At 39.0% G+C, this 20,418-nt stretch overlaps 2 protein-coding genes across 2 annotated transcripts in view; one reads left to right on the top strand and one right to left on the bottom strand.

The window, feature by feature from the left end:
* The window catches only part of LOC134284140 (loricrin-like), a 35,463-nt gene extending 28,748 nt beyond the window's left edge, over positions 1-6,715 (bottom strand). Inside the window, exon 1 of the mRNA XM_062842468.1 lies at positions 6,655-6,715. Coding sequence (XP_062698452.1) covers positions 6,655-6,715 — 61 coding nt within the window. The remainder of the gene's footprint in view (positions 1-6,654) is intronic.
* LOC134285824 (uncharacterized) overlaps positions 1-20,418 on the top strand; it is a 392,906-nt gene that overhangs the window by 302,276 nt on the left and 70,212 nt on the right. The window lies entirely within an intron of this gene.

Raw genomic sequence — 20,418 nt, 5'->3', positions numbered from 1 at the left:
ATCCCATGAGCTTCCGAGTTACAATTTCTTCAAATCCATCCAGAATTCCTCCTTTTAATTCATTTTCAGTTTCTCGTAGAGTTTTTCCTTGAAATTATCAAAACGTTTCCTTTTCTGGCTTTCTCCAGTTTTTCCGAGTATTGCCAGAGGTTTTTACGTATTTGCTTCTACAAATAGCTTCTTCCGAGATTTTTCACGATTTCAGGTTTTTCGAGGTTTTTCACGGGGTATCTGCTAGAGTATGTACCCCCAGATATCTTTCCAGAGTTTCTCGCTGAATTTCTCCCGGAGATCTTTCCAAAAAAAATCCAAAGTTTGTCCAGGAATTTCTTTTAGTGATTTCGGAATAGTTTTCCAAGAGTTTCTCTAGGTAAACGTAAAAACTTGAAGTATTTTTAGGCAAAGTACGTTTAATTGGCAAATTGAGAGATAAATTTGTGAAAAAATTACCACTTGTTTTGGTGGGATTCGAACCCACGACTCCGTTATCGCTAGTCCGGCGCTTTAACCAACTAAGCTACAGAACAAGTTACAACTCTGCAGAATAGAAAGTCAAACTGGATTCGAAGCACCACCCTAAACCAGGTCCGTCTTTCACAACTTTATCTCTCTTTCGGCTCTTAGATGCCAATCTCCCGCACTCTCGCGGCCTACGTACAACAAGTGTGCGCGTATTGTTTTTAGAATGTTGATATTGAAGCTCGACTGACACATACTTCGTCACCAACCATATGATCGGTGCAAACTCAGTATGCGTTGAGCGCTCGTTTCTCTAGGTAATTTGCAGAAGTTTTTCCAGTGATTTCTTCCAAAGACTGTTTTCAGATATTTCTCGTGGATTTCTCACGTAGTTTCTCCTGAGATTTTTTAGAGGTGTTTAGAGTTCCTTCTTAAATATCCTTGATAGTTTCTTCTGGGATTAGTCTAAGAACTTTTTTTCAAAGATGTCCCAGTTTGTAGTTCCTCTCAAGATTTCTCACATAAGTCTTTGCGAAGATTTTTCGCAAAATTTGCCCGGGATTCTTTTAGATTTTTCTCCGGGATTTTTTTACAAGAAATCTCGTAAGTTATCCCAGGATATTTCGGGAAAAACTCTAGTCTAGTCTAGTCTAGTCTACACATACACAGCCAATCATTGAAAGAATCCTGGAAAATGATAGAAACGAATAATTCCATCATTTTTCTTGTCATTATTAATGATTGCAATACATCCTAGATGCATTACAATCATTAAAGCGGCCAGGCCTACTGTGCAGCGTTTTTAATTCAACAATAAAAACAATGAGTGGAGACATCTCGTACCAACCGCTCAGTTCATAGAAAAGCAAAATACTGTGAAAATCGATGGGGGTGACGATGCTATGAAGGTTAATGTCCCCCCTTGGTCCTTGGTGCGTCCTGGGATGGGACACAGGTATTTAGTTCGTGTCCTGGCCCTAGTGCCTAGGCTTACGCGCCATTGCTCGCTCCCAGGATATTTCGAGAAAAACTCTTTGAAAAAACCCTGCAAGAACTCTGGAGGCAATTTTTAAAGAAATTCCAAAGAGGAGCACCCAGAATCTCGGGAAAATTTCTGGTAACGATTCTGTGAATAGTCCTGAGAAAATCTGAAGGAAAATAAGCTTAGGTGCATCACTGCAAGAAATTAGATAATCAACTACAAGGAAAAGCCTTGGTAAATATCCGAAAAAAAAAATCATTCGATGAACTCCATGAGAAATACCAGTAGTAGCTCCTGCAGGAATCCCAGAAATCCCAAAAAGACTCTCTAAAACATCTTAGGAGCACGATTGCCACCGAAAAGCTACTTTTTGGGACGTAATTGGCTATCCCTAATTTTAATAATTTTTGCTCAATTCCTACAGCATTGATGTCAAAGAAGCAAATAACCACAAAACATTAGAGAATACAAGTAAAAAGAAAATCGTGTTAAGTACTGTTCCTTTGAAATCCACTAAGAATGTGCATCCTTTGACAGATACGTAGTCGAGTCAAGTACAAGATACTGAAGACGACCTTATAGTTGAGGTCGAAGGTACGTATCTGTCAAAGGATGCAAATTCTTAGTGGAATTCAAAGGAACAGTACACTGAAGCTTTTTTTACGCGGTTTTTTACGCTGTCCGTCCTAAAAAAACCGCGTTATTTTAGAAAAACGTCGTAAAAAAAATCTGCGTTTTTTTCAAAAACACGCGTAAAAGAGCCAGAACCACATCTAATCTAATGAAATAACGCGTTTTTTTTTGCGACGGTTTTTTAAATAACGCGTTTTTTTTTTGAATAACGCGGTTTTTTTTACGCGGGACCATTACCGTCGTAAAAAAACTACAGTGTACTAAACACGATTTTCTTTTTATTTACAGATATTCCCCTAACAAGCCCAGGTTGATCATCATTAGAGAATATGATGCTGTTTTCAAATATCCAACCTATTACGTATATTAGGGGGTTCTAGAACAAAATTTATCACAAAATAAACTTTTTAAGGTTTTTCTGATCACAAATGTAATTATTACATATGTTTCCTTTAATTTTATTGGCATACGTTGTTTGGAGAGCTTGTAGCAAACAAGTATATCTTTCAATTTATGGAAAACATATTTTGGCAAGTTTTAGTGTGATTATGATTTTTTAAGTTCGAAAATTGTCTTAATTTCAATGGATTTGGCTGACATTTTGACCAGCTACTTCGCCAATCAAAATATGGGAGTGGACTTGAGATTCAGAGAACATTTTTGAAAAAGTGAACAGGCCTAATAATGTTTATGTATCGTAATTCCCTCTGCAATATAATACTATTTTATATAACATTGAAGTCTAAATCCTAGCACTAAAATCAAATTTGAAAACCATACTATACAGTATCATAATTTGGCTATTACAGGTCGGACTCGATTATCTGGAGTATTGATTTTTATTTCACTCCGGATAATCGAATTCTCCGGATAATCGAATCACGAAAAAAAATTTAAATTGAAAAAGTATATGTTTTTGCTATTTTATGTGCATGAAGCTGTGACGTTGCCAGAAATTTAAATTAGGGGACGTCCATAAATTACGTAACCCTTTTTTTATTTTTTCTTTCCTCCTAGTTATACTGCTTTAATGAGACCTCTGAAGTTTTCGTATTGGTCATCACACAATGTTGAATTTCTCTTCTCCTCGTAAAGCGTGATGTAAGTTATAGGCGTTCATTTAGAATACTGAATACAGTGGGATCTTGATTGTAGTTTAGGCTGACAAAATTGACATAGTTTTTTTTGTGAATTTTGAACTCCATAAAAAGGTTCTGATTCTATCAAATGAAACAATACAGTTTAAGGGGAATAGTGAAGGGATGTGGTTTATGTTAATTTTTGTCAGTTTTGATGAACGAGAAAAAAATGTAATGAATAGGGCTGTAGTATTAGAAATGTACTTTTGCTATTTATAGCGGAACAATTTTATCTTCTAATTTTTGTTGGCATGATATGCCTCCTGCAACACAGTTTTCTCGGAGCTTATAATAATTGGCTTCTTCAACGATGTTGAGATAATCCGATATTCTGAATCTGCACGTCAAACAGAGCCAAAAATCAAAATCAATACATTTTTATAGGTGAAGTGGAACAGGTGTAGACAGCTTGAATCATAATTCATAATTGAGCGGCAAATAAAAATAAACATCACAAAAAACATTTCCCATTTCAGATCAACGAGTGGATCCGTTTTCGTTGCCTTTCCGGGTTATATTACAAGGTATTCTTACCCAGAGCTTCTGCACTAAGTCTATGATACACACGTAGCACTAAGAGCGGTGATGTCAATTCCGCAAAAACACGCCTCATACGAAAACGATCACAATCTCGCTAAAGGAATACTTGTAGAAATCTTTAAAAGAATTTCTTGATTTGCCCCTGGAAAAATCACTGGAGAAATCTTTAGAGAAGTTTGAAAGAAATTTCTGAATTACTACGAGAATTACTGTAAATCATAGAAGGTTTCTGTAAAAAATTCTTGAAAAATCCCCAGAGAAATCCATAGACAACATCCTGAAGGTCTATTCCTGAGCAGGAACGAATTAGATATCATACCAAGACAAGGTATTGAGTCATCGACAAAAATACCTCAAAGAGTTATTAGTTTGGTATTGAGGACTACTTGAGGTTTTATTGAATTATAGAACACGCACCATTTATTGATTTAGGTTTTGCATATCTCAGTTAATATTCTACACCTATTCTCTCCTGCTCGGGTATATAGCAGTTCCTGGAGAAATCCCTAAAAATATCCTGAGGAATATATGGCAGAAACTCTGCAGAAATCCAAGGAAAAGGAGCTCCTGGAATAATTCGTGGAGAAACTCCAGCATTACTTTTGGGACTTCCTCCCTAAAGGACTTCTTATGCTCCACGAACAGAAAATCCTGGAGGAACTAAAAAAAAACCTTGGAGAAATCTTTCCAAGAACCGCAAGAATAATTCTTAGGAAATTTAAAGAGAAAACCCTGGTGGTATTGTAGGTAAAAAAAGGTAGAAAGGAAGAATCTGCAGTAGTATTTCCTAAAGAAATCCCAGGCGGACTGAAGGATTCCATACGGAATTCTTGGAGGAATACCAATTGATACCAAGAGGAATTCATCATCTTATTTGAATGCTTCCAACTGCTGGATGTTTGTATCGGGAATTCATCATTGAAAAAATCTCTGGAGGTTTTTTTCATTGAAATTCTAGAGGAATCCCAGCAGTAATATCCGAAGGAATCTCTACAGGCATTGTCAGCATTTTTTTAGCTGAAACGTAATTTTAAATGGTTTGGCCATTTTCAAATATAACTTGAGATTTGTTTGTTACGTAATTTGTATATGATTTCAAAACATATCAACTGATATTAAGATTGATTGTAAAATAGTATGCCGAATGTAAAACACTTTTTCTCGTTAAAAAAAGGCAACACAATCGGATCAGAAAATCGATAATATCTGTAGAAAACGCAATCGAGGCCTCCCAAAATCGGGTCAGCACAGTATTATAATATTGAACGATTTTGAATTTCTGCATTAAAGATAAAAAAAAATCTCAATAAAAAATACTCCGGATAATCGAGTCTAAAATTCCGGTTATCGAACCCCGGATAATCGAGTCTCCGGATAATCGAGTCCGACCTGTATATTTGTTTTTTTTTTTCAAGAATCTAAAAAGCAGTCTTTTATTTTTATTCAAAACTAGCGGTCTCGGTAAACGGTAAACGGCCTACTGTGTTTTTTGACCTCCAGTTCCATAGAATTCCCTTAAAACGAAATTTCAGATTTTTCCGTTTTTCTTACCTTCCCGGACACTTTTTCCAATTATTTTTTCGCACGAACACGTCGGAGCCCTGTACGAATACAACAATGAAATAATTAAGTATATCCGTTGACCCGTTCCCGAGCCATAGCATACAAACACCATTCTATGTTTATTTATATAGATAAAAAAAGTAATCCCAACGTTAAATCAGGCATCCATTCCGTGCAGTGAAATTGAAAAAGGTTGAAACTTGTTTTGCGAAAGTTGCAGAATATTTAATCTTTGAAACTTTTTTTTAATATTAAATACAATGTAACATATTCTCCAAAATTTTGTTGAGATTGCTTTTTCTTATTTTTTTTAACGTATAAATCTTTTTCCTCAAGTCTACGTGGACATTAGAGATTGGGGTTGAGGTCATGAAAAGTCTACGCTAGTCTACGAGAAGAATACCTCTGGAACCCTTCAAAATCCCTGGCGCGCCCCTAAAACCACCCAAAGCCCCCGGGAGCACTCGTGGGCCTCCCTGAAACTCTCTGGAACACTCCTGTAACGTCTGTAAAATCCCCTGAAACCTACCAGAACTGGAACGCCTCTCCAAAAATGGAATAAAAAAAAAAACTTGCAGTCATGCTAACAGTTTAAGTAATGCGAGTGTCCAGCAATTGAGATAAAAAATATCTAATAACGATGACATAGTAATTTTAAACAATGTAAAAGTGTCAATACATCCTCTCAGTTCTAGTAACGTTGGGCTGAATTCGATATTAGTGGTCTATTTGTCAGTAAAACTTGTTTCTAACCTAACTAACCGCTCCACGAATGGACATTGGTAAAGAAAGCTCTAAGTTAACAACTGTAAAAGTAGTCATAGAATACTGAGCAGAGAACTGACTTTGTCCAGTGGGAACATTACGCTAAATAGAAGAAGAATAAGAATAACACTAGAGCGGCATAATCACAACTGCAAGTTGCAGATTTCAAAGGAAGCAACAGAAATTAATTATGAATTGATTGACTTAAAGCGATCAACACTGTTCCTAGCACTATCTTGCAGACTTATAAAATATCAAATATCAACTAAGAATATCAAATATTGTTTTAAATTAATGAATAACTTCTTGTTTTAGAGCTGAATCGATTACTATATACTGACTGCAAAATCAGATTAGGATTAAAGCAATCTTGGCTTGTTAGTTATATCCGCATCCTCAAAATACTTTCATTACATGACAGAGAAAAATCTTCCAGAATGTTCCAAAAAAATGTGTATGATTCGAATCAGTTATCATAAATTACATAATAGAAATTATTGAGAAATTTTACATTGAAACACAGAGCATATTTTTAAACATCCAGAACATTTCATGAAAGCAGAGAGTACTTACATTGGCCGTAGTTGAATTTTCCGCAATACTGCATATTGTGCTGCCTTCGATTATACATCATGTTGGCCGTCGGGATAAAATCTCTTCAATTGATAGAATACACACCACAACAACTAACAGTCTTTAACAACACAGCTTAATTAGTTCAACTATTTATCTCCCGGTTCGATTCCAGCATAATTGATATTCACTACTGTTTTTCTCTACGAAGAATTTTCCTTATCACAATTGCACAGATTCCACAATAATCAACATCCAGTCCCGTAAATCAATGTCGGAACAGTTTATGAATGGTCCACCACCAGAGCACTTGAACTTTTCAATCACCAACAAAGCAGAATCGATTGACCTCGGTTGATCCGAGCAACGAATCCGAAATCCGGCGCAAGAGGTGTAAAGTGTCTGTATCGAGTAAGAAGTTTCCAAGGTGAAATGCCACCCAGTGCCATACGAGGAAGGACTTCTTGTTATTCTAAAATACTGGTTCGTTCGGTCCTCACCGGTGTCGGAAGGTCGATTGATTCGTCGTATATTCCAGGAATCGAGTGTGTGCCAGATCGAACTACTGACCGGGACTAAACATACATATATGCTTATGTTTATCACTATAAACTACAATCACACTCGGCACGCCGCTCCTCGTCAATCGAAGCAGGCGGTGATCGGCGATTGGGAAGGCAGAGGGCGTTGCAATTTAGCCGGGGTTTTACGGAAACAACTGCTACTGCAGTAGCACAGGAAACCACGATGATGATGGGTTACCAATAGTTACCGGAATAGTATGGCAGCTCTTCCACAGCTTCGATGCCAATATAGGTTATTGCGAATGGCTTCCTCTCTATGCTGGGAGTTTCCTGGAAATGTCAGTTTTGTAGATTCCAGGGTATCAGCAGCTCTGCCCTCGTCCCAAGTGCGAGAGTTTGGATTCAATGAATGAAATCGATAGTTGAATGAGGGCGACTGGCTCTACTGGGTATTTTACTTCGGTCGTCCTGGAAGCCAGCAGCAGTAGCTTGTCCAAGGTTACTGCGATCCCTGGCTGACACCCGTCTTCGTCTTTAGTCGGTTGCTTCGATGGCTACAAGTGAAAGTGAAATTAGATCGTCTCCAAGGGTGACTGGTTGCTGCCGTTTGCTAAAATCAATACAACCAACGCCGGCTGAGCTCGCGAAGCAGAGATCCTCTTCAGAAATTAGATCCCTTTGATGACGATGCGATGGCATTGACGACTCCGCTGACGGACTTTGATTTAAAGCTCGACACAGTTGGCAGGGTGCAAAATCGAAAGTCCTTCTCTGCTGGCGTTTGCCTCCCGCTCACCACCCCTTTTGTGAGAATCCTGGCCACGAAAGGCTTTCTCTCTGCCTCTGCTTCGTCGACACTTCTAGGAAAGAATGCCTTTGCACAAGACGGATTTCCTCGTTGGCCGGAAAGTGAGCCGTCTTTCTACTATGGCAACAAGTTTTCCAGCACCGCCGAGACAGCTGCGGACATTGCTGCCGTTCCGAACTGACTCCAAAAGTGGACTGGCTTTCCCTGGTAACGCCACGCTTCCGATAAGAACGGCAATGGCCAGCGCCGAACGTCGACAAAGACCTGAATGATGACGGAACGACGCGACGGTGTAGAATGAACTGAATTCGATACCGAAATATATCTGTGAGATATGCGGCGGTGGCGGCTGCTGGCTGCCTGCTAGCATGCTTTTCTGCTACACATCTTCATCGTCGTCCTCGCTCTCGCACTGATCCTGGCTGGTGCTATCCTCCTTGCTCATCCTGCAAGTCAGTGTGCGTCCAGCAGCCAGCTGCAACCACCCCGGATGTGATATGCCTCGGGCGGGAGGGATGATTCTGTCTGTGCACGCATTTCCACCACCCCCTGGATGGATGATGCGGATGATGGTTTCTCTCACTTGCCGGTGGGTGATATGCGCCGAGTGTGTCGGTGGGGTTTCGCCTTTTTTTCGGCCATATTGGCGACCGTCCAAACTGGAAGCAAGACGACCGTTATTGTTGCTGGATTTAATGCAGCTGCTGTCGCTGTTGTTGATAGCGCGCTTTCCAATCCCAGCAGCAGAGCAGGCGCCGACAAGGGAGGGAGAATCATCATTCAAATCATCATAGCAGTCATCGACATTGGTTGGTTGGTACGTGTGTCCTCTGTTCCGATTTCCGAATAAATTCAACGTAGGTATCTAGTAGTCGTTGACTAACGGACGATTGATGGAAAGTTCAGTGAGGGAATGAGTAGAAATATGCTTAGATTGATATATGCGTGCTATGCAAATGGTGGCATCAGCTTACATATGATCAACAGAGTATGAGTAACAATGATTTGGAAATATGTTTAATCTTTTTTGTTTTCTTTGCTATGGATTGGGTAATTTTTGTAGAATTAACCATGAAACTAATATTTTCAATCAGGTTCTTATTCAAAATTGGCTTAAACTGAATCATGAGTCCTGATACAGTCGTATTTTGAGAATAAAGCTTTTGAATAATATACTACTGTATTGGAATGCGTGGCAGAACGCATTCTTGCTTTGAATAAAACGCGTCATAATAATGGGTGTGTAGAAGTTGTTTTCTCTTCATGGATAAAATGCATATTTTCTCCGGTAGGACGACTTATTCTTCGGGTATAATGTCTCAACTGAGACAAAGCATGCTTCTCAGTATAGTGTTCTTTGAGGGCTCCCACAGTTTTTAACTGAGAGCTTCATCAACCAATGAACATTTAGCATTTGAATATTGTGTGACAGGCAAGAAGATACTCTATGCTCAAGGAAGTCGAGGAAGTTTCCTTTATAAAAAGTTCCTGGACCGCCTGGGAATCGAACCCCTCACCCTCAGCATGGTCTGGGATTTATGTTTTTGTTACTTAAGTTGTTCTTGTTACGATTTTGCAGGAAAGTTATTGCAAATTGGCCTTATTATTGAAAATCAACAAAACAAATTTCAGTTGTAAATCAATAATGTTTTGATTGTTTGCCAATAGTTTTACTATTTAAACAAGTTAGGTTTTTTTTTCTAATGAGACTACAATCATATTTCAAAAACATTTTCATTATATTCATCTAATTCTGTTTGTCTCGATATTTTTTTTTTATCGAAAATCGATAGTGCTATAGAGCAACCATGGGAAGTGGAGGGCTAAAACATTAGACAAGCAATCAAGAAAATTCAATCAGAATTGTCCTGTTTCATTTGGTTCTCCGTTTGCGTCAGGTGATCATAGCTTACGTTGTTCTATTAGACTGACATGGTTTCGAAGCTTCAAAACCGATGTTTAATCTTTAAAAAACAAGAAGGTTGCTTTTAGCCTCAACAGTGCATTTTACCCCAGGAGACCTTGCATACATAAGATGACAGAAAAAGTGAAGTTTTTAATACGAGATTTAGAAACTGACATTTATAGTGAGTTGTCTAATTTTGCCTATAATTTAGGATGACGTATTCATTAGCGTGGCTCCAAAAATCGTTTTTGCTCCACTCCGCGTATTCGATTCGTAACGAGATTATATGCCTTCTTCTAAAATTTGAGCTCATTTGGTTAAAAATTCAAAATTTGTATGGGAATTACACTAGGAAAACGATCAATCGATCGTCGCATTTCCCCAAATGCCCTAGATGGTTAGTTGGCCCTTGGTACTCCTAGGTCAATCTATGAGCCACAACTTTGCCGGACGCCTCATTAATTGATTATCGATTTGTATTCAACTGGAAACAAGAAAGGGCACAGACTGGAGTGTGCCAATTACAGAGGGATTACCCTTTTAAATTCGGCGTATAAGATACTGTCGCGTGTCCTGTTCAACAGACTGCGACCTCTTGAGGAGTCCTTCGTCGGCGAATACCAGGCTGGTTTTCGTGAGGGCCGATCAACGACGGATCAAATGTTTACCCTGCGGATGATCCTAGATAAATTTCGGGAATATAACTTGCAGATTCACCATCTGTTCATTGATTTTAAAGCAGCGTACGATTCAGTGAAAAGAAATGAGCTTTGGAAGATAATGTCAGAACATGGTTTTCCGGCGAAACTAATTAGGCTGATACGCGCAACGCTGGATGGATCAAAATCAAGTATTCGGATCGCGGACGAAGTGTCTACGTCGTTTGTGACCTTGGATGGATTGAAGCAGGGGGATGCTCTTTCAAATTTATTGTTCAACATTGCACTCGAAGGAGCGATTAGGAGGTCAGGCGTGCAGAGGAATGGCTCTATCATCACACGGTCGCACATGCTCCTCGGTTTTGCGGACGATATTGATCTCATCGGCATCGATCGTAGGGCAGGGGAGGAAGCTTATGCTCCTCTGAAGAGAGAGACAGCGAGGATAGGCTTGACGATTAACTCTACCAAGACGAAGTACATGATAGCGGGTAGAGACAGAAGCAGGCCTAGTGGTGTTAGTGCTGAGGTAGTGATTGATGGGGAAGTGTTTGAAGTTGTTGAAGAATTTGTTTATCTTGGAACACTTGTGACATGTGACAATGACGTTTCCCGTGAAGTGAAAAGGCGTATTGCAGCTGCGAATAGGGCCTTTTACGGATTGCGTAGCCAGCTTAGGTCCCGTAACTTGCAAACGCAAACAAAATTCGCTCTGTATAAGACTCTGATTCTTCCGGTTGCCCTCTACGGTCACGAAGCGTGGACGTTAAAGGAGGTAGACCGAAAAGCTTTTGGAGTTTTTGAGCGCAAAGTGCTGCGGACAATTCTCGGTGGGAAACAAGAAAATGGAGTGTGGCGCAGACGCATGAATCACGAGTTGTACCAAGTGTACGAAGATGCGAATATTGTGAAACGTATAAAATACGGCAGACTTCAGTGGGCTGGACACGTAGTGCGAATGACGGAAGAAAGAATAGCGAAAACAATATTCAGCAGAGAACCCGGTAGAGGTAGGCGACTTCGTGGGCGGCCGTGAACTCGCTGGCTGCACGCGGTTGAAGAAGATCTACGATCCCTACACGTTCGGGGAAACTGGAGGAACATCGCCCAAGACCGACGAAGATGGTGCTCTACTATACGCTCGGCATTGGAGTAAAGTTACTTTGTAGCCAACAAGGTATCAAGGTAAGGTAGGTATTCAACTGGAGAAATTTAACAGTCCGAGTTTGCCGAGTAGCCTAGGAGTACCACGAGTCAACTAACCCTATAGTGCCAGAATAGATCTTGATATTCCATACAGTATCGACGTACATTCAATTAGTTGACAATTTAGCCGATAGATGTGATGTTTATCACAACAACCGAAGGTGTTAAGTTTAGTAAAAACAATCCCAGAACGGAATAGTGAGAACTTTGAATCGGTTATAAAAGAGAGAAATTTATATGAACCTCGATTGAAAACGCGAGAGCAGTGTTATTAATATTGCACTCCGATTGAAAAGGCGGAAGTCAGAAAATTAAGAATCCGATTGGAAAAGCGGATGCCACGGGTTTCAGAACGTGGAATCCTATTGAAAAGACAAACAACTGAAATACTAAATCCCAAATGTAATGACTAATGTATCCCGATTAGATAGGAGTTTTTCAATCATGATTCAAAGTTAAAATTAAATAACATCAAAGATTGATTTGTTCGGAACCGTTATCTTAAGGAGAATTTTGTTTCCTTTTACAGGATTAAGAGACGGAAGACTACAAAAAAAGTGTTGGCATACGAGAAAAGTGAAGGCCGAATTGGAAAGAACACGTTTGGAGAATGGAATCGGAAGTTAGTGGCCAAAGAACAGTACGAGGATGAATTCTGTGAAGCAAGGACAAGTACAATGCGCGAATGTCCAGCCACGACAAGCCCACCACGATGAATGCTATGTCGCTGAGTACGCTCAATATTCCTGAGTGTGCACAAACAGCGGGCGAATCAGAACTAACTAACTAAGCGAGACTACGATCATTCGAAGAACGTTTTCACCGCATCCATGCATCTCACCCAAGATGTCGATGAATCCACGAGAATGTATCTATTCCGCATCAAAGCAAGGTCAATGCTCGAATGCGATCGCTCGACTTGATGCCCACTTTGGTTCAAGAACTTACAGTACATGCTTTCATAGCGGAACAAGTTGGCCAATATGGTACAACGAAGCGGAGAACAGAACGTCCAGTACGTAAAACGAGATACAGCTGCGGCGAAATTGTGTTCCTACAAACCTGATGAGGAATTCGAGGTCACTTCGCGTACGGTGACGAGAGGGTCAACTGACAGTCGGGTAAGAACTCTCGCCTATAAGGTTCTAACCGATGGAGGAAGTCTGAGCCAATTACGCATCCGTGAAGTGGAACTAGAGAACGAGAATGACTATCGCAGATTGCACCAGAAGCAACCCGTTACAGTGGCGGCCATTTTACGCCAAACGGCCGACAGCATTCAGCGTCAACGGGGTTCGTTCGAACCATCCAGAGGATACAACAGTGGCCGTGGTAGAGGAACATTTGGTCGTGGGGGCGCACGAAACCAGAGACAAGACCGAGCCTGTTGGAGTTGCTTGAGTATCTATCACGCCGCCGAAGAATGTTTCCACGCCGACAAACTATGCCACAATTGTGTCGTTAGTCATCTTCGTAATGGAAAGGAGAAGAAATGCTGGGATAGCCTGCAAGAAACGTCGAGGTCTCGCTAACAGTTTGTACTACCGAAGAAGTAGCTTCAGTTGAAGATCGGTACCTATGCAGAATAATTTGTTGGAGTTCGCCGAGCTATTGCGAGAACTGCCGATGACTGGTTTGCTTGAGGAATATCTTCTGAGATTATTTCAGGAGTTCCTGGATTTCCTTCAAATTGCTTTCGAAATTTCTCTAGAAAGTAACTACGAAATCGCTCTATGATTACTCCATCCAAGATTTCCCCAACATTCTTCCCCGGAGATTCTTCCGGGAATACCTTCCATGGTTTCTCCACAATTATTTTTCTAGGATCCCTCTAGGATTTCCTTCTATGATTTTTTTTTTTAATTTCTTTGTATTTGTGAATTTTAACTTAATGCTAATTCTTCACAGCCTTCTATGATTGTTCAGGGAGCTATATCTGATATTCTTTTTGGAGTTTCTTCTGAAGTTCCCTCTGGGGTCCTTCGGGGGATGCAAGGAATTTCACATGTAGTTCCGGGACTCCTCCAGAAATTACACTTGAGATTCGCGTAATAGCTTCTGAGAAAAATCAGAAGAAACTTCCTGGAGTATTTCATAAAAAAATCCGTATACAAACACCGCAGAAGAAATTTCTTAAAAAAAAAAACAAATAAAAAACCCCTGGAGGATTTCCATTGGAAACATCCGGAATTATACCAGAATGAACTTCCGGAGGAATTCCAGAAGAGGCTGAAGGAATGTCAAACGGAACTCTTAGAGGAAACCCGAAAGGAATTCCTAGATGAATCCTGGAAAGAGTTTCTGAAGAAATCGTGGTAGCAGTTTCTGAAAGAACTCCAGAAGCACTTCCCGGAGTAAGCTCAAAGAGCAATCTCAGAAAGAGTTTCAAAATCTCGGAATACGTTCCCAAAGAAATCCACGGAGGAGTTTCTGAAGAAAAACATTCTGACAGAAGCCCAGAAAAAATCACGGAGGAAACCCCGGAGGAGCTGCCAAAGGAATCTCCGACTGAATTTTGGAAGAAGTTTCTGAAGTAATCTCGGAACTAATTCCTCAAGGGATCCCTGAGAGAACTCCTGGGAGAATCCTGAATGAAATCCTGGGTAAAATCGCTGGAATTCCCAGGAATACATTCTGGAAGTAAAAAAAAACTTCTGAAGACTTTCCAATATAAAGTACTACGAGAATCTAGGATGAAATTCCTGTGAGATAAAGGAATCAAGGATTTCATGAAGTAATCTCAGGAGGTATTACCCGAGAGCGGTCCCATCGTGCACTGAGTACACGCACCATGGGGTACACGTCGTGAGCGTTGTTCCGCTTAAAGTGGTGGAAATCCCAGCAAAAACTCTGGAAGAATCTCGGACTTCCTGGAAGAATCACAGACGGAATCCCTTTAGGAATTTCAGAAGAAAAAAAATCGTTTTGAATAGACGTGTGCGCCGCCGCGCCGCGCCGCCGTCGCCGATAATTTTTTCACGTCGCCGCTGCCAGTTAAATTGACCCGGCGCGCCGCTGTTCATATTTTTTCACGCCGCTGAACAAAATTTCTCACGCTCATGAGAAAACGACAAAGATTTTTTTCTCGCCAACACTTCACGAACCATATATTTAAAGCAATTTTTTTCTCACCATTATGAGATGAACCAGCCTAGGCCTAAAAATCTCAAAAATAAAGACAAAAAAAAAACAATTTTAAAACAGTTTTTATTGTTTTTTCTTCTGAATAAGAGGTGTATTATTCTTAAGCTCTTCTTGTATATTTTTTGTTACATTTTTACCGGATTTTCTTTAGTGATTTCTTACAGCTATACTTTGAAGATCCTCACTTATTCTATTCCAAGTACTAAGCGAGTCTTTTGTAAACCATAACGAATTATCAACAAAATTCTTGGCAGTGATCTAATTAGGTTCACGAACACATCCTCCTACATATTCTTTATTTATCTCTTGGAAGATTCTCATGGCAATTTGCGAATGACATCCATATATTCCACGCAAAAAAGTCCAGAATTCTTTCAGAAATTTCTTTAAAGATTCTTCAAAAAAATTGAATTTTCTTTCAGAAATATTTTTAGAGGTGTTTTAAGTTCCTCCATAAATTTTCCAAAGGATTTCTATGGAATTCCTGAAATGGCTCTATTGGTTTATTAGAAATTTCATAAGTAAGGTCAAGCAAAAATGTCTATTTTCACCCCCACCCCTGTCCCTTCTATGGCACACTGTTTGTAAAGGACTCCTTTGAAATTATCACACTCTTTGGAACCCCTCGTTCCTCAAAGCATGGCGTAACTTATGGACGTTCATCCTTCAGAAATAACTCCAGTAGTTATATTTACACAGTTGTCCCAGGATTCTTTCAGGAATTCCTCTATCGGATACTCCGAAAATTCTTTTAGGGTTTCTTCTATATTTTTTTCATGAAGTGTCTCCAGGACATTCTTCAAAAATTCTTCCATGATTTTGTTTTGTAATTCCAGTAGATATTCTTTCAGTGATATCTGAAAAAAATCATGCAGTTCATGAATTCCTCCGGGTATTCCTTCACGTATTTCACCATTAATTCCTCCTGAAATTCTTATAAGCATTAGGAATTTTTCTTCGGATTCTTTAAGAAATTTAGAAGAGTATTTCTCCAGACATTCTTTCAGGGATTCTTTTAAAACTAGGTTCATAAATTCCTTCGGGATTTTTTTCCGAACATCCACCATGAATTTTTTTGAAAGATTTGTCTTGGATTTTTCTCAATAGGGGAACTTGCGTATTCTCGGCAGTTTTGTTCTCTTCATCATGGGGGCTTTATTGAAACCTATAGTTGGCCTCAAATCCTTCTCAACCAAGCTGAGTTATATGCCCAAATTTCAGGCAATTCGGTTCACAAAAACCCCCCATGACGAAGAGAGCAAACCTGCCGATAATACCCATTGTAACCCTATTTATTAATAAGTCTTTGTGAGAGTTCCACCAAGGATTTCTGAGGGAGAGTTACAAGAATTTTCTTTAGCAACTCTTTCTAGAATTATTTCAGAAAATTCCTTGGGATTCTTTCACATAATCTTCAGGAATTAGATAAACAATGTCTAGTCTAGTCTAGTATCCACATACACAGCCATTCATTGAAAGAATCCTGGAAAATGATAGAATCGACTACTTCTATCATTTTTCTTGTCATTCATGCTTGCAGCACATCAGAGATGCATTACAAGCATTAAATCGGCCAGGCCTACTGTGCAGCGTAAATTTTTCTACAATAAAGGCATATAGTGGGGACATCTCGTACCAACCACTCCTTTTTATATGAGATACTAAAACGACACAGAACGTTGGGAGTGACTTTGCTAAGAAAGTTAATGCCACTCCGTCGAAGCTTTTCTTCTTGGGATGGGACAAAGGAATTTACCCCTTTTGTCCAGGCTCGGAAGCCTAGGCTTAAGTGCCATTACTCGCTCTCTGAAACGAGTAAAAGCTTTCATCCCTATTTACATTATCGTATTGAATGATCATTTTTAATGACATAAATTAAGACGGTAAAGGAACATTCTTACCACATCCCTCGGTACTAGGCGAATGATGACATTGTGTTTTGATTCGATGCAACACAAAAGCATGTGGGCAGGTTGTCATGGTCTGTTCCTCAGCGACGAAATCCGGCGGTATCAGTCATTTTTTTTCTTCATATTCACTTCCGCCGAAATTAAATAATTTCCTCCATTTTACACACTCTATAGAAAAGGTGCCAAAATTCTTCAAGCAGCATTCACTTTAATACTCCCTTTAATGCAGCTTTCCCATCCATTTGAGGTCAAAGATTCAGACCGAAGAATGCTTCCACCGTGGATTTCACTTCTGGCTGCGGTTTAATAACTCCCACTTCGAAAACACTACCACCAGCTTATAAAAAAGCAAAAAAAAAAATACGAATGCTACTTTCGGCAACCGCAACCGTTTAGAATTCGCACTATTTCTTCACTAAAATCTTCTTTCTGATAAATTTTACACTGCCATTAGCCGAAATACGATAAAAGCTTGAGCGAACAATTTATTCAAAAAATCTTCCAAAGATTCTTTCCGAAATTCCTCCATGGATTCCATCTAAAGCCAACTAAAGAATTTCATCTGAAATATCACTTAAGACTTCTTCACTAGTTTAAGGATTTTTCAAGAATGCCAGTAAGAGACTACCCCAAACATTTTTCCATGATTTTCTTCCAAGGAATCCCTTGGAAAATATCGTCAGAGGTTACCGAAGAAATACCTTGACGGTTTCTCTTTGGAATGTCTCCTTCGGTTCTTTCAGAAATATTCCCTGGGATTCCTTTGGAGATTCCTCCGTGAATTTTTTGAAATATTACCCCACAGATATTTACAGAAGCATTTTAAGAAATTACATAAAACATGTAGGAGTTATTCTTTGAGGGTTATCTGAAAGAATTTCTATATAAATGTTTAAAAAATTCCTGATAAGATTTAATTTCATTGAGACAATTCCAGAAATAATCGATGGAGGAGCTCTTGGGAAAGTCCTTGGGAGCGCTCTTGAGATTCACCACAAAAGTTCAGTTAATTGGACGCAGCGGTTTAATTTCCCCAACAAGGTAAAAAAAAACCTGGGATGGCTTTGGAGGAATTTCTAGAAGAATTGATTGATTTTTTTTTTGATAAATCAAGGAACAAAATGGATTAGTTTCTGATAAAATCGCTAAAAAAAATTTTAACAAAAATCCTTGAGAAATTTCCGAATTAAATCGTGAAGTAGTTTCTGAAGTAATCCTTGCAAACAGTGCATCGGGAATTCGTGCAGAAATTGCAGACAAAGATACTAAAAGAATTTAAGAACAAATCCTCTAATGAATTGTTGAAATATGATTTGAAACAAACCCTGGAAAAACTCCGGGACATTCTTGTGGATTCTTGAAAGAATTTCTTGCTTGGTATTAGTGGATAAAACTTCCTGATACAATTTCCCTAGAAGAACTTGAGAAGTATTCATAAAGGAATCGCAAAAAGAAATATCCTGGAAAACTGGAGATTGCTGTGCAGTACTCCCAAGAAGAGATATTCTTCAGATATTTCTGGAGAAACGTCAATAAATAAATCCTGAAGTGATTTCTAAAGGAACTTCTAAAAGAATCTTTGGAGGGATTTTTCAAGGATTGCCGGAAAAAATCTGAAAGAATCCATGAAGGAAGGTTTCTATAAATCTATAGAGAAGTTTGCGATCCCACCCGTGGAAGAAAATCTGAGGATTTTCCAGGAAGCCCCCTGGATGAACTTCCAGAAGAATCTATTGAGAATTTTCTGGAGGAATTCCTGAAGAAACGCATTAAAGAATTCTTAGAATCCTACTAGGCATTCCTGAAAAGAGCCCTAACAGAACTCCAAAGAAAATCAGATTTTACCATGACAGCACTGGTCTAAAAGTTTTAGAAAAGAATATCCTAAGAAGAGACGTGCGACGTTGTGAATTTCACTCGAAAGTAATCCTTTATAAATTTCCTGGTAAACGTTCTCAAGAATGCTGTGTCTGATTGTCTAAGGTCGTCACTGGTGTTGTTCTCTGCATCTGAACGTGAAAAAAAGTTTGAGTGTAAAATATTAAAAAAAAAAATCAAAATTTTCAACGTCTGATAGGGTAATTGATCCGATCATGGAGGAGTTAAGCACTGGGTTCATGCTTAAACAACAATTGTATCGCCCCAAGCAAATTTTTTACTTGGATTGAATTGAAAATAATAAAATCCATCCTTTATCTATGGGAAAATAACGAAATATTGCCACTTTGAGGCTGTTATGACCATTTTATTCGTTTTTATCTAAAAGAACATTGTGTTCCTATTGTTGCGGTATTTGTTCCTAATGTTGCGGTATTTGTTCCTAATGTTGCGGTATCCCATTGAAATCATATGGGATACCGCAACATTAGGAACACTACCGCAACAATAGGAACACAGCAGCAAACATATTAAGGAAAATATTTTTTTAAATAGGTTTTTGGGCAAATCTTAAGCAAACAAATGGTGCAATCTCATAATTTAAGCACAATACATCTATTAAAAATACCTTTTGGTAACATTTCAGTCGAAAAAGTGCTCAATTGGCCATTACCGCAACAATAGGTACTACCACAACGATGGGAACAATTACCCTATACAAACAATCTAAAGGTACAAACCACAATTGATAATTCCTTTGGCCACAAAGGGTTAATTCTTAGTAAATAGATTTGGAAAACATCTTCAGATTACAACATGCATTTGCGTTATTCTGTATTTCTCATATGAACTCCTTATAGTCCATTTTACGAGTCGATTTTATGAATGAATTTTGACAGGAGGTAGCGTCCAATAACCCGTGAAAACCAATATCATCATCAACATTGTTGTCACTTCGTAAAATGGCTCATTAGTCATTATATAATCTCATGAAAAATAGTACCGTTGACTTACAGCAAATTTTATATTGATGATATCGATTTGTTATAGTTTCAATAACAACATAACAAGTCTCCGTGATTCTCGAATAATTTTAAGTATTTCAGAATAATTTTCAAAACTCTGTAAAAATCTGCCAGTCGCATGATTAGCAGCTGTTGGCCATTATCTCATTATTCCACCATCAATCAAATAAGTGCAATGAAAAAAACTGCTTCATAATTGATGCCAAACACTGAGTGTCACGAACTGTACAATACATTAAGGTCATACAATTCTCAGACAATATCTCCCTGAATAACAGTAGACTAAACTGCATAAACGGTTGCAACCGCTCCACACAAGCAGTTTCATAATTCGTGGAAAACATGTTTTGCCGATTACGCTTACAATCATTGTTAAACCAACTTGTCTGGCTGGCACACAACAACACCACGCTTTCCCTGTCCGTAATGCAATGATATAGAAATCCCTGCATCAAAATAACAATGTAAACACGTGCAACGTCATAATTTCGATTTCAATCGTTACGCATCCGCCATCACAGTCATCCATCGTCATCATCATCGTCACAGTCATCAACGCGCTCCAGAACCGTTCTTCTCGGGATTTATGCTCCCAGTCGACGTACTTTCCGAGAAACTCGGAACCGACAATTAGTACCCCCGTCTAAGCTATCGATAGTAGCAATTTTCACCGGGCTGGCTCCCTCAAATGTTCTGTTCGAGAA

The sequence above is a fragment of the Aedes albopictus genome, chromosome 1 (genome assembly GCF_035046485.1).
Source record: "Aedes albopictus strain Foshan chromosome 1, AalbF5, whole genome shotgun sequence".
Classification (NCBI taxonomy): Eukaryota; Metazoa; Arthropoda; class Insecta; order Diptera; family Culicidae; genus Aedes; species Aedes albopictus.
Note: the sequence above shows the minus strand (reverse complement) of the source record. Positions and strands in the feature narration are given on the sequence as shown.